Raw genomic sequence first — 27987 nt, forward strand, 5'->3', positions numbered from 1 at the left:
GAGGATAGGGAATCTGTAAGGAATTGGATTCGATTCAAGCATCTACAATCAATACACATTCTCCAATCATTGCCTTTTTTGGTACCAAAAAGGCGATACAAGCACAAAGACTGTTGTTAGGTCTTATTAACCCTTTAGATAATAAATCATTAACTTGACCTTGTAAAATTTCATGTTCACTTGGGATTAAACGATAATGTGCTTGATTTGGAATGGATGCACCAGGAATGAAATCAATACAGTATTGAAGATTTCTCAAAGGAGGTAATGTGACAGGAAATTCATCAGGATAAACTATGAAATCGAGATAACAATGGTTGTACCTTGAAAATACGAAGGTACCCAAATACACCACAATTTTTCTTTTATCCACATATAAGTCCTCTTACGGAAAGTGATCATTTATGGACAAAGTCGAGACAATACAACAAATCGGTATTCCCACTTTGTGTGGTTGTCTATGGATACAAGATCGAGAAAATACGACTACCAAAGTGTGATACTTGATAATAGGTTCATATCATCTGGCCTCTTCCTCAACATCCTTCGTTCTTTCCCTTAGTTGGAATTACTCTTGACCTCGTTTCTTTTCCTTGAGTTTCTTTTCATATTTTGTCGCAGCCGATGACGTTGACATTTTTTTGTTGTAGCTATTTGTTTGCTTAACACTTCATTCATTACATTATATAATATACTTGTTAGGTGATGAAGATGAAGTTGCGTTTATAGTTGTTTGTTCTTGTTTTGCGCATCTCTTCTTCCACTGTCGCGCGCAATTGATTTGGTTGTTCGCTTGCATTTTCTAAGTATGTGCTCGACTGAATTGGTAGTTGTTGATGATCGACTTGACATCTCCAAATGAAAAAAATTAACAATGATAAAGATTTATTTGAATAAGGTAGTTTATGATAGAGAATAAGATATCCTCTTTATATACACAAAGGACCATTGGCTATAATTTCAAAGAAAAAAAAGTCGTTAACAGTTACAATCGGATTATATAGGTGCATGAATAATCTGATTATTGATTTCCCTACAAATCCGAACTTGAACCCAGAATCCATTGATGTGTGCATTAGCGTAAATATGGTTGATGTTCATCACATCAATCCAGAATCGGCTTATATAGGTGTACAATATAAACTGATTGCTTGTGACATCAACTACAGTCGGACTAATATAGTGCACACATAAACGGATTCTGGGTGTATTTTTAGAAGATTTGGTGAGTGAATTTCAAAGATTTAGAGGTAAATCATTATTGAGTTCCTCTTAGAAGGAATAGATTAAAGGGATTTAACTCAATCACATTGTTTGTTTTCGAGTTTTTTCTCAAAACCCAAAAAGAAATTAGATTCCAACTGTTGTTTGTGATTGATTAGGTTTTTAGTTTTGATTTTGATGGAAATTGAAAAAAAAAAAAAATTTGATTAATGATTTTTGTATTTGTTAATTAAGTGATTATGATTTTGTATTTGTATTAATGTTTCTTTAAAGGTTAATTTAAAATTTTACCGCCTTTTAGACACCCCGTAACCTTTTTTTTAGATTGGTTATGAAGAAATCATAGGCCCCAGACAATCTCCCTAGGCTCCAAATTAGCCAGGTTTGCAATGTCCTCGTCATGTGTAACAAAGCAGAGGCTAAGAGACAAATGCAAAAAGATATAGCTAAATACTTAAATGGTGCGCATGATATTGCCTAGTCTGATACCATTCAGGAGTAGTACACATTCTACTGCTCTCACTTTGACGTTCTCAAGTATCCGCTTCTCTCGTCTCCGGGAAGAATTAAAATGTTTTTGCATTGAGAACAAAAAAAGCAAAGAATAGTACATTACATTAAGAGAGAAGCAAGCCATTACAAGAACAGCAATGATACACCTATCGAAGACTTTGCACCGCAAAGTGCACTTCGGGGAATCCAACGGTCCGTGAACAACTTTAAACATTGAGATAGGGAGTGGGGCACTTCGGGGCATCCAACGGTCCGTGAGCAACTCTAAACATTGGGATAGGGAGTGGGGCAGGAGTTGGCCCCACTCCACCTCTCACACAATTGTTCACGGTGCTGCCTGCGGTGTAGAATCTCGGTAGATGTATCATTTTTGTTACAAGAAAGCCCACTTCCATTGGGCAAACCCAACAACCCTGACTTATTCTCAATTTCTAAAACAGTATCCCAGTGTGAAATTGGTTAACTAAACAACACTGTTCTAAAAAGATTTCGAGTAGCACTACAAAGAAAAATAGAGCTCAAGGACACTTAGTTCAGAGCAGCAGTGATAATGGTAGGACACTTAGTTTAGCTGCTCTTATAATATGTTGTTACTGCATTCACCTAACTTAGTTCATAAGGAAAAGAAACTTGTACAAGTAACAGGAAGAAACATCACACTGTTGACAACATTACAACTTTATTGTAGACAGACAAAGCTCTATGTCACTAGGCACTTGCAAGTTATATTCTAATCACATATTTCACTAGACCTGAGATATGAATATTCATCAAGTAATCATCCCAGTCTATGGATTTGGGATCAAAATAAAATGTATCTTGATCCACTTGGTTCATCTTTACCAGCATTCGCAATCTCTCCGTATTTGCATCATCAAATCTACGAAATAAACATGGTCCAGAATTAGAACATAAAACTGCATAAGATCCCTAGATGTATTAAGAACATGGAAATGAAGGCTATAATACAGCGATGCAACAACTTGTGGCTCATTTATCTGATCAATATCAATTACTAGAATAACAAATCAAAGACATACTTTAGAACTTGTGAAGAAACGAAATATAGGAAAAATAAATGTAAAATTTGTGGAAAAAGTAGAAACACATACTGTCCTTTGAAGAATAGGTATGGTTCATTTAGTTCGATCATTCTTGACATCTGATTAATTCTCCGTTCCACATCCTTGCAAGTATCAGAAATATATTGCAGAAGGGCGACATTCACAAATTCCAAAACCTACAACAAAACAACTTCAGTTTAAAAGAAATCTTACCTAGATGAAATAGAGAGACGAGGGGTTGAAAAAGTTCAATTTTACATATAATATAGCGAATTCTAGACCAAGCAGAGCAAAGGATCCCAAAATATACAACAGCCAACATATTAAAATAATGACAAAATTTCGTAATATGTGAAAACCAAAATCAAAATCAGACAAATGCTACATATGGAACTGTCAAGTATGCAAGACCCATTTATAGGTATCCCATGATATGTCTGGTAGCATGAGATCTTGATTCAGTTGAGGAGTATGATGCACGCACACCCTAGTGTGTGGAGTAGTTCCTTACACAATTTACTTGTATTAACATAGCAATGAGCAAAAATGGATCAAGACAAACCTTTAAAGGCAACTCGCATTTGAAAAATACGTATCTTCTAAAGCTATTCATAGTAGGGAAACGAACAGGATTGACAGCTTGAATAGGCTTTCCATTTTTGCCTATCAATGGATTCTTGGAAAAATATTTGTAGACACTGTTCATCACCCTATCTGAGTTCACGTGATCTGCTTTAGAAGAACACACTTGGTAGATAAACTGATTATTTGTCGATGATTTGTGAAGATTTGCATGAACCACCATTGCCACAATTGTGGCATTCACCACCATGTCTCCGGGAACCTGTTTTCCACAGATGCACATTAGTATGGGTGTGTGTAGTTTTGTATTCAGAAAGCGGGTATTAAACAGGGTTGAAGTAGAACTTAATATGGAGGTTGCTTGGAAACAAATTTCTTCAAGGTCAACATGTTTTCAAATATTCATGAAGCCCAAACAGCCAAAAGAATCATGAATGAATGCTTGAAAACATGGATTACAGATCCAAAATGCATCAAGCAAACACAACACCATATCCACATAGGTTTGGTGTCTAGTTATCAATGAACCATCTGTAAATATAATAAAGTCTCCAAAATAATTATAAAAAGATAGCTGGACTTGCCATATCAATAATTGTCTCGACGTTTCCTGGATAGCATGGTAACTTCCCTTTAGCAGAGGCAAGGATGAAACCGTTTACCGTTCTGTATCAAGCAATGAGAAATAGTTAGGAAATGAACAATACATAACGGCAAAAAAGAAAAGAAAAATAGCCTGACCAACCAGGTTTTAAAACACTGGTCCCCATCCGCAATCTCATGTTGGACTATAGTACCTGACATCTTCAGACCAACCAGGGAACGGCTCTTTGTAAGTACCGGTAACAATGGTAGGTCTTATGATGACATGTGGAACATTTTCTCCTAATTTACCAATTAACATCTCTCCCATTGCTTTTGTAAATACGTATGTATTTGGCCATCCAAATAGTCTTGCTCTGCTTGAAAAAAGGTGATAAACGAGTAAAATTGTCAGAAACATATTCAATTACAATTAGATGTAGAATCTCGGGTACATTATAATCTTTTCTTATTTCATAAGATTCATGCATTGGTTAAGAGAATCAAACCTTTGCATGCCAAAAACTCCCATGGCATCTTTTTCTTCTTTTTCAGAGACTTGAGCAGCCATAAGTTCGTTTAGACGCTTTTGCGCCAATTTCAGCTCTTCTTCCATGTCTAATACATTTGTGGTTGTGTTCAGTGTTTCACCCATCTTAAAAGGTTTTTCTAATACAACTCCTGACTTCTCTCCGCACACATAAGCTAATTAACATGCATGCATCCATATAGAAAGATAATCAGTATAGAAATAAATGAATCTATTTTACTCAATTAATCTTACTGGGGAATGCCTTAATACTCAAAGGTGAAATTTGACAGTGCATTATATTTTATATCATTCTCAGAAGTAGTCACATCATGTGAACTGCACAAACTTTCGAGTGAGGGGTGTGCTATAGAAATTTTATTTTGGAAGAACTTTGTGACAACGAATTATACAAGAGACCAATTAAAAGTTTGAAACTCATAACATAATAGGGATACGAAACTCACCTGTAGATATATGGACAAACATCTCTAAATTAACACATTTTTTTGCAAATTCCAGAACATTCTTAGCTCCAATGGTATTGGTTTCCAACACTACATCATATCTAGAAGATGTAAGAAATAAACATAAGGATTTGCGAGGACCTAAACCGTTTCACGATTTCGACATCTTTATATGGTGTATGTCTAATGCCTCCCCTAAGTTACACAAAATCATCTCTTTGGGAAGTCTGATGGCTAAGAGTTATACACATACTGGTTTAAATAATGACTTGGGTGTAGTATGGGTGATTTCTAGCATGTACATATAAGTTTAAGATTAGATTCTTAATGTCCGTTGTCTCTTTGGCAGATATGTAAGTCTGAGTTACCTTTCATCAAACTTAGCTGTTGCAGCAAAATGGGCAACAACATCAACTTCTTTCAACAACTTCTTGAGCAAATTAGAGTCATCTGTTAATCCAAAGTTTTTTAAAGCAATATCCCCTGCAACTGCTGTTACCTTTGCGGAGATAAAGGAGTTGAACCCGACACCATATTTTGTTCTCAACACACTAAAAACCTCCTTCCCCAACACCTTGAAATAAATTACAAAAACTATTACTTCCACATATAAATAAATTAAGAGTCATATTTCAATAACATTAGAACGAGACTCGTCTAAAAGTACATGTCATGTTACAGTGGCTATCCTAAGATATAGAGCCAGGAAAGAATGACAGCGGAGATGGACTTTACTATTTGGTACATATATGTGCATTAAGAGTGACAACACCACATGCGAAAAGATTTCTAACAAACAAGGGTATGTACCTCGCTATGCAGACGTTGAGCAGCAGATGTTGGATCTAGAGCTCTTAAAGGAAGAAAGAGATGCTTTACATTAGGCTGGACTCTGAGTAACTTTTCCACAAAAACTGCACAAATACATAATAATACGTCAGAATTAGCTTAGAAATTATACGTAATAAATTGGAGCTATTAAAAATCTCACATGGACTCCACATATTCTTGACTTAGTATAAATGATTCGGCCGATGCCTGTATTTTTAATATCAATTGTGTTGTAACGATTTGTAATATGTGGTTACATACCCTTTCCGAGAAAGCCAGTAGAACCAGTGACAAGGATGCTCTTGTTCTCAAGAAACTCAACAATTCTGCCATTAAACTCCATTATCAGCTAGCTACACTCCTTATTGCACCAAATAAGTCGTAGAAAGGTTACTCCCACGTATAGTTTAACTTAGGCTTTTTTATTTTCTTTCCCTCGTGTTTGCTAACACAGTTTTTGTTAGATTGAACGAAAGGTTTTTCATGTAGGACTAAACAAGTTTGACACACTTATAAACTAAAATAATTGAATTCTTTTGTTACGGTTTCTAGATGGTTTTCATAAATGTGCGATGTGAACTAATACTGCCACGAGTGTACGTATGGACTATATTTGACCAGCTAATATAGAAATGATAGAAATGTGCGTTGTGAACTAACGCTCCCATGCAAAAGTGGGCTATAACCCGGGTGTTATTTATGGAAATTTTGTTTTACCAATGAGTAATCTGAATGTTTAGAGAGTTTAGCCCACTTATAGCAGCTTAATATATATGTACAAACTAGTTAAGAAATTACAAGAACTTACTGAACTTTAGTTGTAGTTTTACGTGTTTTCACTTTCTTCCTTCCAATATCAGTCGAAACTCATTCTTTCTTCCTTTAAATTACTCTTGTACTACATTTTTAACACAAAATTTCAACGTATAAAGTCTAAAATGCTCTAAAAATTCGCCGCGATCTACGGTCGGTTAGTAATCGCCATGTACTAGCCCTACCTCATACATGATCCTGGGTCCGTCCCTGCTCCCATGAGTATGTGTGGCTATATTTGACCAGCCAATATAGATATGTGTGATGTGAACTAATGCTCCCACGAGTACGGATGGACTAATCAAGATTGACATGTACAGTTTTATAAGACTAAGTGAATGATTTCTTCTGTAGAAATGCTCAAGATTGATCGACATGCTTAGCTTATAGAGTGAAATTGTTGAATCTTATAGTTCATGGTTTGCATGTGGTTAGGGACCTTAGGGTAACAGTGCCAGTGGGATGTCGACCAGTAGTACTATCAGTATATATGGACTAAATTCAACCAGCTAAAAGAATCACTCTTTCTTATAAAAGAGGGGATGTAGACATGTACATTTAGTACCAAGAACCAACGTCCTACCATTTTACCGTAACATTAATACGTCCTATAGAAAATTTTAATTGTTCTGACTGTGAAATATACCTGACCCGTTACTCCACATGCTTTTGTTTCTGCACTGGCTTAGAAAATTCTCAGCCAATTTTTCAAGAAGACTCGTGATATGTACTAGACAACACAAATGTTTAAGACTCGCATACCCAAATTTGTTTCTTTGTCGAGATGTAGAGCCTACTTCCAACTGTTAAGAGGCTTTATTTCGCGGATAATGGTATACCCCTCAACAACTGTATCAGGTGCCACTTCAATACGCCTGTAATTTGCGGAACTTTGAGAAAAATTTAACATATACTTTGATGATCCAGTATACTTTCCAAAGTTAAAATGTGTATTAGCAATCAAAATGCGAGCTGTGAGTACAAGTAAATTTCCCTTGCTCATCGAATCTAATTTGTTTGAAGAAATTGATTACTGAATCAGGATTTTTAATTCTGGTTGAAGCAGAATTTGAATTTTCTGATGATAATCCAATTGAGTATTTTAGGTAATCAACTACCAAAGGACCGGTTTCTTCAGGTGGTTCAGATTTTGAACTTGAATAGTGGAAAAAAAAAAAAGGATACGTCTGGAGAAACGAAAAGAGACTTGTAGGTTTTGGAAGCTTCCATTCCGGTGGATGATAAACATATTTAGGGTTCAGGGAAGGAGGAAAATCTCCTCTGAAGCTTGTTGTTTTTCAAAAGAATAAAAGACAGACAGACAGACGGAGGAAATGTGGGGAAAAGACAATGGATCCTTTCTGTGAGAGGGCGAGTATACCAATGTGGGCTGGATATGTTCAAGTGGCAAAGGCCTAGTATCCGGAAGAAAAAAAATTGCTCATAGTTGGGCAGCATTTCTGATCCAGCAAGCTTCACCACCTGCCATTGTGAACGGTGAACGGAAAAATTTTCATTTGCAAGTATTATTATCACTAATCATATGTAAAATGTTGGTAATGATGTTGCTAGATCAGAAAAGTTAAAACAAAATGTTTGAACGAGCCAACTTTTTTCCACCCAAGATAGAGACAATATTGAGGGTAATTTGCTAATTTCAAAAACTAATTTGAGAATAAAGCACCAAACAGAACAACCATTTAAACTTGAACGATTTTTTGGGGACCATGGTTTTATTTTGGGTAAAGGCATTAGAAGTAATTCTAGGTCACCCCATATCTAGTTATTTATTTAATACCTAATCTACCCTCTTAATTATTTTAGGTTATGATTAATGAATGATTTAGTTAAAAGTAATTAGTGAGATTAAATTAAAAGATGGGTTTATTATTAGTTGAGTAGAATTATTGAGAGAGTAGAGTTAGAGAAGATGAAGGAGAAAAACATGGAAAATAAATTTTTTTTCTAATTCACAAAGTTTGAGTATTCAAATGATGAAAACTCATCTGGTTTTTCATCTCCATCCTCTCCTAGAATATTTTTTAATCTTCAAAATGATCCGGATTTGAACTGGATTTTGAACAGTTCGGTTTCTTTATATGAAGAACAAGTAACCGAACTCATCTGAAGCTGTAGTTCGGTTACTTTATATGAAGAATAAGTAACTGAACTCATCTGAAGCTGTAGTTCGGTTGCCCCGTGAGATGAACAAGTAATCGAATCATCTGAAAGTGTAGTTCGGTTACTTGTTCCAAACACGCAGGTTACCGAACTCTCTAATAATTCCTAGGAGTTACAGCATTATGTTCGGTTGCTTCTCAACTAACCGAACTTTGGTGTACAAAGTTCGATTGGTTCGCAAACTGCATGCACTTTTGATCTAACCGAACTTTACGTAATATAAGAGTATATAAGTTTACAAAGTTCGGTTCTTTCGCAAACTTGAACCTAACAGCTAACCAACCGAACTCTGAGTTCGGTTTCTGCGATAAAATTGTGAAGTTACCGAACTTAACAAACAAAAAAAATGTGAAGTTCCAGCGTCTATTGGCTAAGTTCGGTTACTTTGTAGTTTTAAAATTTTTTGCGAACAAACCGAACTCTATTGGCTAAGTTCGGTTATTTTGGAACTCAACATAGTGGCCACAACAACACAGTTCGGTTAGACTGGAATTATTTTTTTTCGGTTCTAAGGGTGGAGTTCGGTTACTTTGTAATTTTAAGTTTTTTTGCGAAACAACCGAACAGAGAGTTCGGTGACTTAGTTTTAAATCCAATAGAACCGAACTGTTCTTCGTGTTCTTCATTTTCAAGAAGTTCGGTTAGTAAACTAGGGTTTTTTGGAAAATCGACCTAACCGAACATGGCTCTGTAACTCCTATTAAAACCTTATTTTGATGATTTCTATTCGATTGAAGCAATCAAAATCAAATTAAAGCGAAGGGTTTGTTGGAAAATACCTCCGGAGTGGTCCCATTGCAGAATCAAGTTGCGGCTGCCGTCTTTTATACTCGATAAAATTATTATGTAACCGAACTTAATTGTGATTGCATTGATGTTGTTACATTTCTTAAATAGGCGGTGGTGGTGGTGGTGGGAGGAGGTGGTGGTGGTAATCGGTGGTGGTGATAATCGGAAGTGGTGGTGGTGGTAATCGGCGGTGGTGGTAATCGGTGGTTGATGGTGGTGATAATCGGAGGTGGTGGTGGTGGTAATCGGCGGTGGTGGTGGGAGGTGGTGGTGGTTATATATATATATATAGGTGGTTATTAGGTTGGTTTTAAATTAAATTAGGTTAAGGGTACGTTAGTCATTTCAACGCTTTAGGACACCCCTTATCACTATAGGGAAGGTGGCCTAATAAAACCATGGTCCTTAAAAAATCATTCTTAAACTTAGCCGAAGGCATCAAAAGAAGAACGGTTTTTTGGGACCATGGTTTTTTTTGGGGGACCATGGTCTTATTAGGCCACTTTCCATATAATTATAAGGGGTGTCCTAAAATGTGGAAATGACTAACCTATCCTTAACCTAACTTAATTTAAAACTAACCTAATAATCACGCATATATATATATATATATATATATATATATATAACCACCACCTCCTCCCACCGTCGCTGCTACCACTACCGACCATCACCTACCATCTCCGACCACCACCACCACCACCACCTCTCTCTATATATATATAAACATATATATCATCAAAATATGTATATATATATATACATATCGTTTTGGTTGAAAAAAATGAGAACTAATCACCAAAATGAGTTGAAAATGGAAGTTGTAGAGAGAAGTTCGGTTAGGAATTATGTGAAAACTTTGTCGAACTAACCGAACTCAACTTTAATGGAGGTTTTTCTTTTTCCGGAGAAAAGTTCGTTTTCGTCGCAAAAAGTTCGGTTACGTCGCAAAAAGTCCGGTTTCGTCCCAAAAAAATGTCCCAACCGAACTTCAACTTTGGTTACGTCGCAAAAATGTCCCAACCGAACTTTGAGTTCGATTACGCCGCAAAAAATTCAATTACGTCGCAGAAAAAAGTTCGGTTATGCCGCAAAAAATTCAATTACGTCGCAAAAAAAAAAAAAAAAATCGGTTTCGTCGCAAAAAAAATGTTCCAACCGAACTTTGAGTTCGGTTACGTCGCAAAAAAGTTCAATTTCGCCGCGAAAAAATGTCTCAACCGAACTTTGGGTTCGGTTACGTCGCAAAAAATGTCCCAACCGAACTACATTTGTAGAAACAAAAACTCCATTAAAGTATTGGTTCGGTTGCCTGTGATTTTGGATTTATTAACCGAACTACATTTGCAGAAAGTTCGGTTACATGTTCTTCATATAATATAACCGAACTTTATTGACTTGGTTGAAATTTTTTGTTACAATTTTGATTTTGACGATATTTTATGCCATTTATAACAACATTCACTAAGTTACAAGCATATTTCGGTACCGAGAGAATATTTTTTCTCCATCTTCTTCTTCTATTACTTTGGTCACTCAATAATTCTATTTCTTTTAAATACAATCATCTATTAATTTAACCTTAATCAATAATTAATCACATTAACTAATCATTATACAAAAATAATCAGGAAGATAATTTTGGTATTAATATAAATATTTAGATAAGGGGTGACCTAGATTTACTTCAAATGTCTTACCCAAAATAAAACAATGGTCCCCCGAAAAAAAGGCTGGTCCCAAAAAAATCGTTCCAAAAGAATCAATACAACATGCTTTGAATTACAAGAAAGCCACTTCCATTGGGCAAACCCAACAATCCTGACTTGATCTCAATTTCAAGAAGAGTATCCCAGTGTGAAATTAGTTAACTAAACAACACTGTTCTAAAAAGATTTTGAGTAGCACTCCAAAGAAAAATAGAGCTTTTCCCTTCATTGGTAATGTCATGCTCCTTCCTGCCCTTCTTTCTAGTCATTACTCTTCTGTTCTTTCTACCCAAATGACAGCAAAAATTAGTGATGGCCAGATTTTCGTACCTTTATTTTTCCCTCTCTTGTGCTTCCAAGCTCCTACGGCAAATCAGCACCTATTACTCAGTCCAGCTTACAACGATCCATCAAGTAGTTCCAGATCTTGAAGTATAAGTGCAATGCAGGAATATATGGCTGACAGATTCTTCATCTTTATCACAGAGAGAGCATCTAGCAGAAGTGATTGGCACACCCTCCTCTATTGAGATTATCTACTGTTAGCAAGGCATTTTGAATAGGTCGCCACATGAAATGTTGCACCTTGTGTGGAATGTGCTTAACCCAAATAGAAGAGCGAGGGAAATGTTGTACCTGAAGAGATTGGTTAGAACACAATTGCTGACTGCAGAGCCATGCATAAAGATCTTTAGTTCAAATTTTAAGTTCTTGTTTAGCAAATTTGCAAGATATCTCATCAGCCTGTTGAGTTAGCACCACCCTTCTCCAGAGAGCCATCTTCTCCTCATTATAGCCATCACCATTTTGCTAATAGAGCTTGATTGGTTAGCCTGAGATTTCTTATTTCCAAACCACCGCTTTCCTTGGGTCTGCAAATCTTAGCCCATGAAAGCCAGCAGATTTTCTTCTTTTCTCTCGCTGCTCCCAAGAGAGTTGTAAATCACATACATCTCAAAGAGATAAAGATATGCTTAATTGGATTTAAACTAACTCTACTCAAACAACTTGGCTTTCACTTCCAGAAGCTAAGTTATGCACCCCATCCATGTCCTCAGAACTATTAACATTGTTTGGATGCTAAACATCTTGAGGTTCTGAAAGAGAGAGCAAATAAGAAACAACTTCCTTGCAAGACTTGAACTGCAATCATTTGGGATGGAAACACAAACCAAGATAATTTATGTAAGAAACAGATCTGAAAAAACAATCATAAGCTCGTAACAAAGCACCTTAAGCATAAAGGTTCCTCTCTAATTTACATTGCTACTGAAAAGCAGCAAATTTAGCCTCATCAGCAAACATCGTTTTGAAGGCTAACAGTAAAAAAATATTGCTCAACCCCAAGGGGCAGGGGTGGAGACAGGATAGTACAAATAATGGTGCAAATTGCAACATTATAACACCATCTGTTTGCACCATTATTGCACTATCTGTTTCCTTTGGCTAGCTTAGGTATGGGGGCAACTGCCCCTAAAAAAAACACTATGGTCTCTCCTTTAGGCAACTAAGGTCTGGGGGGAGGGGGCAATTGCCCCTAAAGCCACTTTCATCTCCTTTGATCAGCTAATATCTTGCGGAAAAATGCCCTCCCATGACGTTGACTGGATCCCCAATGCTACTACGGTTTTACTGTTTTAGTGATAAAAATTGATTTCAAAAAAAAAAGAAAAACTGAGTTAAATGACAGGCTGGCATCATCAGTGATATATTGCTAATTCAACGCGAAGTGAAGAGGGCAAAAAAGAATAAGTGATAAGCCAAACGAGCACCCACCCTGTGATAACCCAAAAGAGAACACCGGGATAGATGATAAAAATCCCACCCAAAAAGTAATAAAACAAACCAAACTATACCTAGCCATAGCTAGAGAATTTCGAGAAAAAGAACAACGGTGAACTGCGATAATCCGTAGTACTTTCAACAGTTGAAATGTGAACACTGAGTCCAAGTCAATTCCCCTTGGTTAGCAATGAAAAAAATACAGAAAACGTCATAACACTTGCATGAACTAGCAAGAATATATTCCTGTTGTCAGATGCATATGATAGATTATCATAACAATAGATTATCAAATCCAGGTGATGGCGGAAAAATAACATTCTTTTTGAAGTGTAAGTCCAGAATTATACCAAGGACCAGAATAGTCAAGCACACACCAACAAAATAAAGATAATAATAAGTATAGGGAGAAAAGAGAACACAGGAAGAATCCAGTATACCTTCTAACGCTTCCTTTTCCACCAATGCACATTGCACCAGCCATGTTCTGAAGCTTCTCTATATTCATCTGCATTTGTACGAGAGAAAATTAGGGAAACGAGACTGCTTTCCATGTAGTCAAACTTCTAAGACGAAATTGAAACCAAGCTAGGGTTAAACAGTGGGGGAAGGAGGGATATTTGGCTCAAAATTTTATAGCTTATATGGATCAGAATGTACAACATATACTGTTTTTAAACCTCGCCAGTATAAGGATGGAAATACCCAACACAGCATAATCCTTTAATACTTTGCACTATTTGATCACCTTGACCACCAGTTCAACAGTTAATAATGTTAACGACTACAACTATGTTTTCCTTCTTAAATGGGTTCATCTTCTTGGGATGATGTTTTTAATAACTTAACGGCTTAAATTATTAATACTACGATTAGTATAACAGTAGTAATAGTTCTTAAAGTCAGCATAATCTCTAACAGCATCAGAGAATACAAACTCATATTACCAAAACTGTGGAGGATGCAGCTTCAAATCTTTCAGCCCCTAAATGCAAGGAAGCCAGTTCCGAAACAACAGTCTGTACTGTCAACAAAGCACTTGTACGATCCGAGAATACACTGCCCACAGCTAACATCGATCGTTACTCAAGTAGTGTGTCCTGTATTAAGTACCAATCAGAAACTAAATAAAGGATATATTTAACAGTATAAGGATTCAAGCCGTTCCGAAACTTGTTAACAAAATTTCGCAGAAATAACGTGCATGTAAAAATCCCATAGCTTCTGACTTCTAATTATAAAGCATATACCCACTCTCTGGGGAAATCAGATGGACATAAGAATAACCTGGTGTTTTCTACGTCTGTTTTTATATTTTTGACTCGCAGTATAATAGTCAGTTGACTCAATTCTGGATAATTGAAAATTAACTAATTCTAAACTCTCGCGCGAAAAGTTAATAAGATGGTTGCATATGTTCGAGACAGCTGAAACTCAGACAGCAGTTCTGTATTGACACAGCAAGAAAGTCGTCAAACCATCCAGTGAGGGTTCTCATAACTTTCTAAAAATAGTTTGCAGATTACTTTATTTATTAGTGCAAAAAGGTAAAATAAATAGCTGAAACTCAAGCAAGATTTTTGTATACACAATGCAAGAAAGTAACTAAACTACATCACATATACAGAGCACAGCATCGACCAAGGTGACCTACAGTCATGAGATAAGAAAAAAGTACTGTGAAAAACTTACTTGTTCAAGAGGCTTTTAATCTCTGGTCGAATGTAGTCATCATTAAGTTTGAAAATCTGCAGTGCAGTTTGATATTTCCAAGGAAAAACTAAAAATGTACCCAGATCCCTCCATTTCCTAAATGGGAAATAAGCTTAAGAAAGGCAGGACGGAAGACTAAATTGCATTCTCTCATTCATTTCAAATGGAAGTATCTAATCTCTGGAATACAGACCTGCATAATTTCGCTCATGGACAAAAAAATGTACAGTAAAGGCACAGAATTCAAATACCACTAAGTTACTTATAACGCTCAACAACGTTGACTTAGAGAAAGAAACTAGTGGCAGTACAATGTAAGTTGGTTAAGGGTATGAGCCACTAACAAGGACTAGGAAACTGATGACATGATATGCAGAAGTAATCAGTTACATTGACACAGGAGAACCAGATCACTTTACAAACATCCCAACAACAGTTTGCAATTCACTATTTGTCAGCGAGAAAACTCATGTATTCAGTCCAAAAAAAGAATCACAATTATAACCGAGAAAATGTCTGTTTTGTGATCTGGAAACATGATCTTTAGGTACTTTTCAAGCGAAAGTTTATCCGTCTGAATGGATCACAGTGGAATCCTGCCAGATTTTAAATAAAAATTTGCTCGAGACTTTCCACTACTATCACAAACAATAACAGGTCCATTAACAATCTTACCTCCACCCGACCACACGGCTAAGAGCATAAGCAGAAGCAGGTGTAGGATTTACTAGCCTGGAAGCGGCCATGTAACGCTTTAGTTGACTGCCATTAAAGTAAGTATAGATTTTATGCATTCTTTAAGCACCTCTATCTGATAAAAATCTAGCAGTCATTTCTAAAAATGCATGACCGACATCAAAATGTAGTTTCACATTCTGTGAAGCATTAATGGGGTTTTGATCTCACATTGCAAAAACAGCTATAACCAGTCAAACTGAAACTTCCCCTCCAGTAAAAAAAAAAAAGAAGGAAATAAAGTTTGCATAATAAGTCACAGACTCACAAGACAAACATACTGGCACTCCGCCGTACAAATTATCATAACTTTCTTTTAGTTTTTCAACATTGAGCAGTAGAAATGAGATAAGCCATATTATAAACTTCATCAGAAGAAGTATAAATAATTAGAGTCTTTGTTAAAGTGCCTTCATCAAACATTATATTCAGGACATGGGAAGTACAAACATCACTCTCTTATCGAACGCTAGGTCAAGCATTTCGTTTTAAGTGCCATTGATGTTAATAACACTAGATCAAAAGAAACAATGCATATATTTAAAACTAACGGTAAGCTATCCTTCGTAGAGGTATCCCAATAAATAAATTTAGTCAAACATATGACCAAGAGGAACTTCTCTAATACTTTTAATACAGAAACGAACAACTCTAACAAATCTATCTGTTCCCAGTACAATAACTTCTCTATATCTGCTGTGAGTTGTAATGGATTAAATCATGCCCAATTCATAAGTAAAATGCTAATAAACTAGGGGGTGGTGCTAACAATATAACATAGCAGTGGGCGTACATGCCCTATCCACCCTTGGATCACGAATTTAGCTCCAAGAGGTTCATCCATCAATCCCAAGGATTAGGGGCTCCATGTGTCCACCAAATTGACTTGCTAGCACCAACACAGGCACCCTGGCAAGCTCAAAAATTCAGAACAAGACCCCATTTCAATACCATTGCCCAAACAATCAAAAAAAAAAGGAAAGGAGATACCTATTAAATCCATGTGTCGATTCGATTAAACTACAAGCAGTGGCGGAGCCAGGATAGGCAATGGAGGTGGGGCAATTGCCACCCGATGGCCTATACTGGGTCCACCACTACCAGTAATTTCGTCTAAATAACACTTGGATACTAGCCAACCAAGCCTATTTCAAATGCTTTGCACCCCGACATACTTCAAGAAAGAAACTAGTAGCAGTAGTAGTACAACTATTGGAAAATACGTCGGCTGAAAGTATAGGCCACTGTCAAGGAATTAATAACTATTGATACGACATGCAGATGTATAATTACTTGCACTTGATAAAGTAGAACAAATTCCCGTTACAGAAAGCCCATCCAATAGAATTCCAGTTCCCTATTTGTGATTCTGTGAATAAAAATACTTGTCGTGGTCCAATATATGAATCGAATATATAACCTAAACAATATATGTTTTGAGATCTGAAAAATGGTTCTAGGTACTTCTCAATTGAAATCCAATCTATTTACGCTTTTCACAAAGCACAACTGACTAAGGCCTTGGAAGTATTATCTATTCCCCAACCAATGGGGTACAAATTATTGCTTACTTACATGAAACTAAGTAAACAATCTATACAGTGAGTGATACACATGAAGGATGAAAGTAGAATGACAACTTAAATTCATAAGATAGGAAAGAAATATAAGATCCTACGGTTGTATTTCGAATGTATAGTTTGAACATATCAACAAGCAAAAATAATGTTATCGCAGAAAAGTAACAATTGACGAAAATGCGGAATTGCTGATCCTTGGCAACAGGTTATACAGCTGCTGGAGATGGAGAGTGCTTGTAATTCATAAAGGTTAAGAAAGACCGTATTAAAGTAATTTGAAAGTTAATCTAACTGGGGGTAATTTCTTGCTTCCAAACCTAAATTTGGGATCAAGAGTCCTGCTCAGTTATCTCACATAAGCTTCGGGATTCATTAAGTCCTAAAAAACTCTACCCGAATAAGAATTTGGACCGAATTGGAAGATAGTAAAGTTGTTACTAAGATCATATTATCATAGGACATCTTTGTGAATTGTAATTGATAAGCACAAAATGGAATTGAAAGTGAAAGTAGCAGCAAAGTAACCATACATTACCGTGGTCTGCAACAAAGGAGGAGGTTTCTTGATCCCACCACCACTTTACATTTCTACATTTGATACCGTTTGCCTACCTTTTCATCATATTTTGAATTGAAGAGAACAACGCAGCTACATTTTACCACCTTCTTCACTTTCACCATCTTTATCTCCTCTACATTTTCTTCCAAGTAGTTTTCCATTGAGTTTTTTTGCTTTGCTTAGCTTTCATACTGTCTGTTGCAGTTCTTTTTTTTACAGTCCAACCAGTTGAGGATATCGCGATAAAGAGTCTCATCATTTGCTGCCAAAGTAGCAAGCTCAGCAAATTTAGTACACAAATCATGGCAACGCTTGGTCGCCTCATGATTAGTCCAGCAACTATAACCCACTTTAACGTTTGTATGAGCTCTTATCACGTCTTTCCGCCACCATCTCAAGATGTATTTATCTCACACCGTTATGACACAAAACACTTAGAGCATGCCTGCATTGAATTCCGTCAACTGTAAACTTCTGACAAGAACATCACATTCTTCTGCATTATATGTCACATGAAAAGTCATCTTTTTACGAAAATCCTCGATATACACGTCTTCTTGGATGATGTAGATCGTACTTGTGGGTGTTTTTCAATCTTGGAGAAGTTACAATACAACATTGCTAATAACTCAACTTGAAATTCTTTAAATTTGGAGTTAGTATACCTTTTTTGTATCTGTTTCTCCATAGGGTAAGTATTTACCAAGGGAATAGTTTTTAGAGACGACGCATCATCCGCTAACTTTTCCTTTTCCACATCCTTCCTTAACGCAACTTCGTATTGCTCCACCAACTGTTTAATCGAAGACCTTGCATCTAAATACCCGTCGAAAAACACGTTACTTCCTTCACTTCTTTGAGTCTTTGATGACATTCCTGCCCAAAATGTGTCTTTCAGATAACGTGGTACCCGGCGACTCCTTTCTTCAAACAAATCCTTCAACCATTGGTTGTCTTGCAAAAAATTCAGCTTGCCAATCCCGAGTTTTCACCATTCATCTTCGCAAAAAATTTCAAAAGCCCTTCTCCCTTGCCAATCCGTAGACGTCTTCCTTCACCAATTGCATTTTGCTCATCAACCATTTCGGCACATCCTACACCCTCATTTTGAACCGCTATTTTCGCCTTCTTCTTTTACGCAGTCACCCCCACCATTAAGATCAATCCGCCGCGCACCACTACAAACTGGTTCAAAACACTTATAGGATTTCACATCCTCCAGATTACACTTATGATTATGCTCCAACTTAACTACTGACATAACCCATTTCCCATCCCCTTGTCGCCTTCGACATGCAATATAAGCCCCACATCCAGTTTCCATATTCCCTCTTGGGTTTACAGCTTTTCTTTGATGTTTACCTCTTGCACAACCAAAAGACACATCCATCATCATTTCTCTTTTTTCGCTCTTCTGTGTACAGGAAACCCTAGTTTTTAGCGTATTCTTTGTAGAAATTGTAGATTTCATCATCATCAAAAACTCCCCCTTTTGATGGTATGTCAATGTTATGATCAGTTCCATTGCTTCCAGTAACAATGTAGTTCACTAATAATGTCTCTGAAATTCAAAAAAAAAAAAAGATTCAATTCTTTATTTTATAAAACCTATAAATGAATCTAATAAGAACAATTAGATATGAGTAGAGAGTAGATGAGTAAGATATTGAATGGAGTAAGTAGTAATTTAAGCTTACCTTTGTCAGTAGATGGAGATACATCATGGATTTCTACCTTTTGATCTAAACATAAAACCCTCTTTCTTCCTCCAGTTTTTTCTCTGAGCTAAAAAAAAAACTTTCCCAAGTGTTTTTAGAAGAGAAAGCTTGGACTGGGTGACCACAAGTGTTTTTGTGGCACGACTCTTCTGCCACTTCGGGCTAAGGAATCTTACGGGCCTTTTATTTCTTTCTTTCGTGTGCCGAATTGGTTGCCCAGATGCCATCGAAGCACCTCATTCCTTAATTATCGGGGAAACTCTTGAGGATTCCGATGAATTCTTTCTGGGAAAATGGCTTAATCTCATATGGAAAATTATTTATGATTCCAGTTTTTAAGTTCCAATATTTAGATATAGCAGATTTCTAATTTTTAAGTTCCAATAGATATATCGGATTTCCATGGTCAATCTATATAACTATTGTTTAGAAATCATAGCTTAAATGATTGCCAAACTTTATATCGCGTTGAGTAATTTGTAAAATGATTTTTAATTTTTAGATGAGATTTCAGTTAGTGTGCCAAAAAAATGCTTGACATTGGTTTCTTTTTTGTTTGGTTGTTTTCATTGCATGGTTATGATTTAGGGATGGGTGACAATTCTAACTTAAAATTGCAAAAAAAAAAAAAAATAACTATAGAGGAAAATTTATTAATTAATGGACCCAATATCATAGAATAAAAGGGCATAACATTGGACCTTCAGAAGTAACAATAAATGGACAACCTAGTGTAAAAGACATAAAAATAGAGAAAGAGAGGAAGAATTCTTATTGAATGTGTAGAATAAATAAAGATTAATTACAACATCTATTTATATGGCTAGACAAAAGGGCAACCCGGTAATAAATGACATTTGCACTAGATATTATTAACTAATATACACGTTTATAACACTTCCCTTGATGATTATTGTGTCTAAGTTACTATAATACGTTAGGAAAACTCAAGAGAGTAAAACTGAAAAATGAGACTTAGAATAGTGTTGGACACGCATATGATGACTTGTTAAAACCTTGACAAGGAAAATCCAGTGATACAAAACCTTAACGAAGGAAAAAGAGTACAACGCGATATATCCGATAACATACCTTTTACAAAGATGCTCCTCCTAATGGATACTTTAGAAAATCTTGGCTTACAAATCTTTAAGACGACGCATTCCAATCTTGTGAACCAATTTCTTGAACGTTGAAGTTGGTAATGCTTTGGTGAAGAGGTCTGCTAGATTGTTACTTGAACGTACTTGTTTATTATCAATCTCGTCGTCCTTTTGTAGATCATGTGCGAAGAAAAACTTCAGAAATATATGCTTTATTTGATCGCCTTTGATGCAACCTTCCTTTAGTTGTGCAATGCAAGCAGTGTTGTCTTCGTATAGTACTGTTAGTGAGTAGCATCTGCAGCATGTGAAGGCTTGAAGAAATTCCCTCGTTGTTGTTTCTTCAAAATTACAGGATATTGAGATTTCCAATAACCTTTTTTCTTACAAAAATTGCATTCACCATTAGTAGTCCCGTAAGGTGGTCGGCTGTTACACGCAAAATAGGGTTTTGAAGAAACAACCAAAACATTTTTAGAGGGGATGGGAAGAATCCCTTTTCTAACTTGAGAATTCAATCATAATTCTTCGGGTAACAGTTCACTAACTACTGAATCCACAGAAGGGAGTGGAGAACAATGTAAGATAGAACCTCTAAGAGCTTCAAAATCATCACGAAATGCCACCAAAAATTGAACCAAACGTTGTTCTTGTCTGTATTTTATATAAGAACTATGAGTTCGAAGATCATCAGGTTCAGTTAAAGCTAATGGGTCCTAAAAACTAGTCATTAAAGAGTAAAACTGATGAATGTTTTTATCTCCCTATCTAGCATCCCTAATATCAGTTTCTAATTTGTAGCGTTTGGCGAAATTGGATTGCAAAAAGAACTTCTTCAGATAATCCCAAACTTCTTTAGAGGTCTGAAATTTTGCCAAATACATACCAATATTTGAATTGACAGAAATGTTAATCCAAGTGATTATTTTAGCATTGTTACGATTCCAAGTCACAATCAAAGTACTATAATTTGTAGCACTAGGATCCGCAGGTTTGGTAATATCACCGGAAAAATATCCCCAAACATCTTTCCCAAGTAGAAAATTTTTCATAACATATTCCCAATATGTATAGTCACTACCATTCAAACGAACATTAATGGATTGCAAAGAATCATCTTTTTCGTTATCCATAATCACAAAAGACAATAATCAAATCATCAAGAGAAGAAAAAAAAAGAATACTTATCTAGATTCACAGCCAAAAGAAATTCTTCACAATGGCGAAATAGGGACAGACGGAAAAAACACCAACAACACCAAAGTTTCTTTCATTACGGACTTACACGACTGATAAAAGAAAGAAACTCATAACACATGCTCTGATGCCATGTGCGAGAGGGAGAATGAATTCATTAGATATAAGAAAGGATTACATTAGTTTATATACACAGAGCTTACAAAAATAGAGAAAGAAACACCTAGAATATAAGCTAATTATGAAACATATAATACGCCTTAACGAGTATATATGCTGGAGCATAATATACATTAACATTTTAAGCGACATTTGCAAACCAAGGGGTCGTAATGGGCATGCTTGTCTTTTTAAGTTCGTAGTACTCTTTGGTTGATTTTGAGTTTGTGTTGTTTACTAGTTTTGCGACTATAAGGGTTTGTGTCTGATTATGTCATATTCTATTTAGGTGTTGTAATAGTTCTTTCACATGTTTTTTTGCGCTAGGCGTCAGTTGCAAACTGATGGATGAGAATGTAAATGCTAGGGATAAGTTTTCATGCATGTACAATCCCCATCCTTTGGTTTGCCTGATATTGGTGTCATCACGTACGAGTATCATTTTGCATTCTAAAATCTATCTAGATGAAGAAACACGTTTACTATTTATTCTTTGCAACCCATGTGCTTCTTATTTTCTTGAACATTGTCTTCTTTTTTATATATAGAAAAATTATTTAGTCTGACGTGTGATAAGTGCTTTATTTACATGTTTTTGAGTGTCAATTCCATACTTGTTTTAGCTATATTTCTTGCGTATTACTTTGTATTATGATTGTTTTCTAGTTTATGTCTTTTGTTAGATGAATCATCCGAAAAGAAGTGGAAATAGCTACAAAAGTGAAGTTTACAAGTGGAGAATGGCCAAAGACCAAGTGGAACTCGTACAAATACAATATTTCTTCTGATTATCATGAAGAGGACGAAAAGATGAAACCAACGGTGAAAGAATGAGGTCAATTCGACATTGTATGAAGAAGTTATGGGCGAAACGAGAAGTTAAGCTTGTCGGTCATCCAAAACCGACAGTTAAACAAGAAGTGCTAAAGGAAGTCACTGGAGTTACTCTGGGATAGCTGAAATTCAGATATTTTATAAAGGTGCCTGCAGTTTTGATCAGGGCAACCACGAGTTAAGTGAAGTTCTGTACGTGACTTGCAGGTGGTTCTTCACTTCTTTGTGTTCACGCAGCAATAGTGATTCAGCTGTGTGTCGAGGTTAACCAGGGTAATGGGTTTGAGAAGGATCGGCAGTAGATGATGGATGGTGATGACGATAAGGAAGATCTAGAGCAAGACGGAGAAATAATGCTACTTTCAATGAGATACGAAGTAGGAAGATGAGATTATATTGATGGAGTTGGCCAGAGAGATGGAGTCTTAGAACTATGGCTCGATATGGAGGATGTCGTGAGTGATGGACGCTGAAGGTGAGGCTGTTGTTGTCGGATCATGATGATATTAATGGAAGTGGTGATAGAGATTGAGTTAAATATGAAGATGAGTACGGCCTGATGTTGTTGCCATTAATAACGAGATTGAGCAGAGATGGCTTACTGATCGGAGCAGCGAATGGTGAAATGGTGTTGGAATTGGGCTATGAGCAGAGTTCGATTGATGCCGCTGGCATTAATGGGTTATAGGAGTTGAGTTCGAGGTAGCTGAGCAGACGAAATGATGATCTTCATCAATATGGTCGTTGTTATGGTGAAGAAATTATGGAGAGGTTGACTTACGAGTTTGGGTTGTTTTGGATGTTGTTATTGAGAGATGCTGACAGAGAAGGTGGACTCGAAATTTGATGTAATGATAATGAGGATTAGCCAACGATGAAGGAAGCTGTAGTTGATGGTGATTATGGCAGTTGAGAACGAGAGAGCTCGGGTAATTGAAGATTTTATCAACAGAGAAGATTTGTGGTGCTGTCAAGTTCAAGTAGAAGTAATTGAGAATACGAAGTTGATCAGGACACTGAAATTTGGTAGTTGACGCCTTTTGCGTTTTGTTTTGTGAACGAGAAGTCAGGGAGGAGACAAGTCCAGATTGGATTGATATTTGGACAGAGTTTCACATATGGATTATACTGCAGCAGCTGAAAATACCGTTGATCGATGGTGTGATTTTGAGTTTTAGAATACGGAACTGGTATGGTTTGTACGCTTTTTGGGTAGTGCGTAAAGAGGAGTGCTTACCAGATTCAAAATTTGAAGACTTGAAGGCCTATGAATAGCCTTGTTACAGCCGCGATTTCAAAAGACTTTTAGGGCAGAAAAACAAAAGAGAGAGGAAAGGTTCTTAACCCATATTTTAGGGTTTACCCCTTTAGGGGGAAGCCAAGCTATTTTCTTATATTCAATTTTATGGGTTTTAGTAAACCCATGTGTAACTAATTCTATTGATTAAGGATGAATTCAATGTTCCAAGTGTGAAGCTTTGTTAGTAATATAAATCTTTTTGGAGTTCTTATCATCATCGTTTGTGTTCACAATATTTAGGGTTTATGAGTAATTATTGGATTAGTTTGGGATGCATACTAGATTGATCTATTAATTGTTCTAAATCTAGTGGAAGTTGGGGGATAAGTAATCGTTTCTTGACTCTCTACACAGTTAGATATCGCGAGACCTTGCGGAGGGATTCTGTGAAGCAATTGCGAGTGAAAACAACGTTAACAAGTGGACCTTGATCTAAGAGTCTAACTACTAATATCAACCTAATAAATTCACAAAGCTTAAAACGTTCGGTTAGGTTACAACTTGAGTGATCTACTACTTGGTAGTCGAGAACTTCCGTATCCAGTGAAAGAAGGAGTTTTGGGGATATCATTGATCTAGCTGTTAATCTACGGTTGGTGATGAATGATTCTAATGAAAGATAGATAAGTATACTAACTCAGTTATCGCTTGGTAACGGCGAAGGATTCTTTGATCATCTCTTTTCTTTTCTTATTTTCTTTTTATTTACTTTAATGCATAATCCAACCCCCCCTTTGTCTTTTACTTTATTTTGCTGATTCAAATAACCTATCAATTACACAGATCTCTGTGGGAACGATCCTTACTATCGCTATATTACTAGTTAATTAGTGAGAAAAATATTAATTAATTGGTTGTGGTTACGAAACGCATTGGCGCCGCTGCCGGGGAGCGGTTGTTAATTGATTTGTTATTTCTTTCGCGTGTTTTTGATTTCTTGTGATTCGTCATGTTTCCTTACGGTAATAACATGTACGGAGCACAAGATTACACATGTAATAGTGGTAATCAATATGGTTTTTAATTTCATTCATATGAAAACTACCAACCATTCTTAGGATACAATCAAAACCAATCTTTTGGCTATGATCAATTTCCTACAGAACCTTATGGATATTCTCATACATATCAACAACCTTATGACGGGTATGTAAGTGGACAATCACAAGGATGGGAGGATAATTATGCTTTTGATCAGAAATTCTCTAGTTTTGCAGATAAGATGTGTACCATGATGGAAGAGCTTCAAGGACAAATCACTCAATATTACCAAAGTCAGAACGAATCAATCCAACAACTTCAAGAGGGCATTGACAAATTACGAAGAGACATGGATCAATAGAAGGAAGAGATGGATAAAAAAGAACTTTGCTATCAAAGAAACAATTATTCTAATGTGCATGTGGTGTGTAATGAATATTTGATCGATGATTATGTTGGAAAAGACCAACCTTTGGAGACTTTTGATGACGCTAGTGTAGCTTACTCGAGCCTTGATCTTAATAATGATCAATCACCTATTCAAAAGGTAGAGCTTTAGGAAGATGCAATTAGTGCTTTTAGAAAATTCCTTAGGGAAAGATACGAATCCGCACAAGTGTATGAGCGTTGCAACAATGAGGAATTTATTCCAACTCTGGATCATAATAAGCATCCTTCACCTATTCCAAATGAGGAGTTTGGATGTCACTTACCTATTGTTATAAGCGGTGTAACACCCTCACAACAATATCTTACAATTTATACCGATGAGAATTATTTTAGTGAATGTCCCGATTCTGATGACGAGGTTGTTGAAGAGATGGAGATTGAGAATGAAACCAAATTTATTGAAGTCTTGGAAGACCCAATTGAACTTGTTAAAGAACATAATGATGCTAAGATTTCAGTTGAAGCAGGTATTGAAAGTTTGATAGAGGACCACGACATACTTGAGATAAATAATTCACTATTAATTAAGCAAGATGAGGATCCGATACAAGGTTTCTATAATCCTTTGCACAATTCTATATCTATTGACCCTTTCCATCCAATTGAAGTACTTCCCAAAAGAGTTGTTAACCCAGCTTTTAGGATTGGATTTGTGTGCTTCCAAAGTTTTAACGGATTATTTTGCTTCCAAGTATCCACCACTAATTGTGTTTGATCATAGCGATGTGCAGGTTCACCAAGATGAACCTTTTGAAGTTCCCTTATTTTATGTTCTCTATCCACTTCCAAGTATAGAAAGGACTAAGTGTGGGGGAAACTTCAATAAAGTGATAGATTCAATATTTATTTCTTGTGCTAATGTTTGTGTGAAGTTGTTACTAGAATAGCAGATTGTTGTCTGGATGGACTACCAAATTTTCAGATTGTTGGTTTACGGACGATAACAAAAGAGTCGGGCTGACGACTTTAAACCAAGCGCTGCATGGGAGGCAACCCCATAGGTTTTGTATTTCTTATCCTTTTGTCTTTTTTATTTGTCTTTTTTATTTATTTTCTTGTTCCATATCATGTTAGGATTTCCCACCCTGACTTTACTAGGAAGATTCAATTACATTGAGGACAATGTACGGTTTAAGTGTGGGGGAGTGGTTAAGCATATATTTAAAAAAAAATTGCATAAAAGCTCCAACTTGTAGAGATTTTAGAGTCATTAGTATACTTCTAGCTATGTTTACATATGGAATTCTCGGCCGAAATAATGGAACTTAGAAGTGCTAGAGAATACTAAAAATTAGGTGTTATTAATCTTTGCGAGAAGTCATTACTATTTGTGGCTCAACTTAACCATGCCGGTGATGCAAATGTGGTGCAGAAAGATATTTAGTCATAGAGTTGCTGATCAATCATTAGTGGAGACTACCCTATTTATATCATGTGAAGCACCGTCCAGCGGAAAAGCGAAAACTAGGGTTTCACGAGAAGGAGCTCCGGTTTTCTCTCCTTCCCTTTCTTTCTTTGCGTTCTTAATATCCTTATGATTTTGCGCATCAATCGAGCAAAACCAAGACAATAATCCGCCTGTTTTAGGAAATCATCAAGATAATCAACCTAAAAGGATATGGAATCAATCTCGAACAAGGAGCATCTATATCCCAAAAAATAACGCTGCAAACCCTAATGATATGAACCCTTATCCGACCAAGTTTGGGAAGCAGCACGAAGATGACAATCCTAACGCGTTTAGGAATCTGCAAGAAGATGGCAATCCTAACGCGTTTAGGAATCTGCATGAAGGTGACAATCAAGGCGCGCATAAGGAAGGCTCTTATGCGGCTATATTAAAGAAGAGAACACATGTTTTGTTAAGGATTGATGTTGAAACGCTCTCTCATCCTCCTATTCGTTCTACAACAAACAATGATGTTTTGATTAAAATTCCGCGAGAGACTCACGCAATAATTAAGGCTGTATGGAGATTTAGTTTGGTTGGGCGTTTGAATTTTTCAAAACCCTAAAATTCGAAAATGTTAAAAAAGATTTATTGAATCAATGGAAACTATCAGGTTCGGTTCAATTTATTACATGGAAAAAAGTATATTTTGTTATTAAGCTATACAATGAATATGATCGAAAACGAGTAAGCTATGATGGTCCGTGGAGGATTAAGTCTGCAACGGGGTTCCAACAGCTTAAAATTAATCCATGGACGCCTATGTTTGATCCTGGGAAGGATAAGATTACTAGAGCTGCAGTTTGGGTTCGTTTCACGGCTTTGCCAATGGAGTTTTGGGATGAAGAGACGATTTTTCGAATGGCAAGAGGGCTTGGTAAGCCGGTTTCTGTTGATCCGCGTACTTTGCGTCACGAATATGGTTACTTTGATGCTGCTTTGATTGACATAGATTTCTCTCAACCTTTAGGAAGGATTTTGATTGATGGTAAAGAGAATGAAGAAATTTTTGTTCAAGATTATGAAATTTTAAACAGGCCAAGTTTTTGTGATTATTGCAAATCTATTGGCCATAAAAAATCTGATTGTAGAACAAAAAAGTATGATGATTTGAAAGACAAGGCTGATGAAGAAACAGATCC

The 27987-nt window shown here is 36.3% G+C and overlaps 1 protein-coding gene and 1 long non-coding RNA gene across 4 annotated transcripts in view; both read right to left on the reverse strand.

Moving 5' to 3' along the window:
- Nucleotides 1-7374, reverse strand: part of LOC113282463 (alcohol-forming fatty acyl-CoA reductase-like) — a 28366-nt gene extending 20992 nt beyond the window's left edge. Inside the window, exons 1-10 of one of the 3 annotated variants that reach the window (XR_003326966.1) lie at nt 6054-6262; nt 5772-5875; nt 5330-5535; nt 4962-5062; nt 4475-4670; nt 4181-4342; nt 3968-4049; nt 3364-3645; nt 2850-2977; nt 2264-2617 (exon numbers count right to left, since the gene is read on the reverse strand). Coding sequence is in view for 2 of the 3 variants with exons in the window: in XM_026531475.1 (XP_026387260.1) it covers nt 2461-2617; nt 2850-2977; nt 3364-3645; nt 3968-4049; nt 4181-4342; nt 4475-4670; nt 4962-5062; nt 5330-5535; nt 5772-5875; nt 6054-6135 (1500 nt within the window). In the remaining variant the exon portion in view is untranslated. Of the gene's footprint in view, nt 1-2213; nt 2618-2849; nt 2978-3363; nt 3646-3967; nt 4050-4180; nt 4343-4474; nt 4671-4961; nt 5063-5329; nt 5536-5771; nt 5876-6053; nt 6263-7251 lie in introns of those variants that run through there. The other 2 variants (XM_026531487.1, XM_026531475.1) reach the window with 2 other exon arrangements.
- A 3902-nt stretch (nt 7375-11276) lies between these two features.
- LOC113282487 lies at nt 11277-19469 on the reverse strand. Its single transcript, XR_003326972.1, has 7 exons — nt 19351-19469; nt 17625-19214; nt 14759-16423; nt 14014-14166; nt 13507-13574; nt 11921-12427; nt 11277-11807 (listed from the first exon to the last, which is right to left on the reverse strand). It is a non-coding gene; the product is annotated as an uncharacterized LOC113282487 (long non-coding RNA).
- Between the last annotated feature and the right edge of the window lie 8518 nt (nt 19470-27987).

Source organism: Papaver somniferum, chromosome 1, assembly GCF_003573695.1.
Source record: "Papaver somniferum cultivar HN1 chromosome 1, ASM357369v1, whole genome shotgun sequence".
Classification (NCBI taxonomy): domain Eukaryota; kingdom Viridiplantae; phylum Streptophyta; class Magnoliopsida; order Ranunculales; family Papaveraceae; genus Papaver; species Papaver somniferum.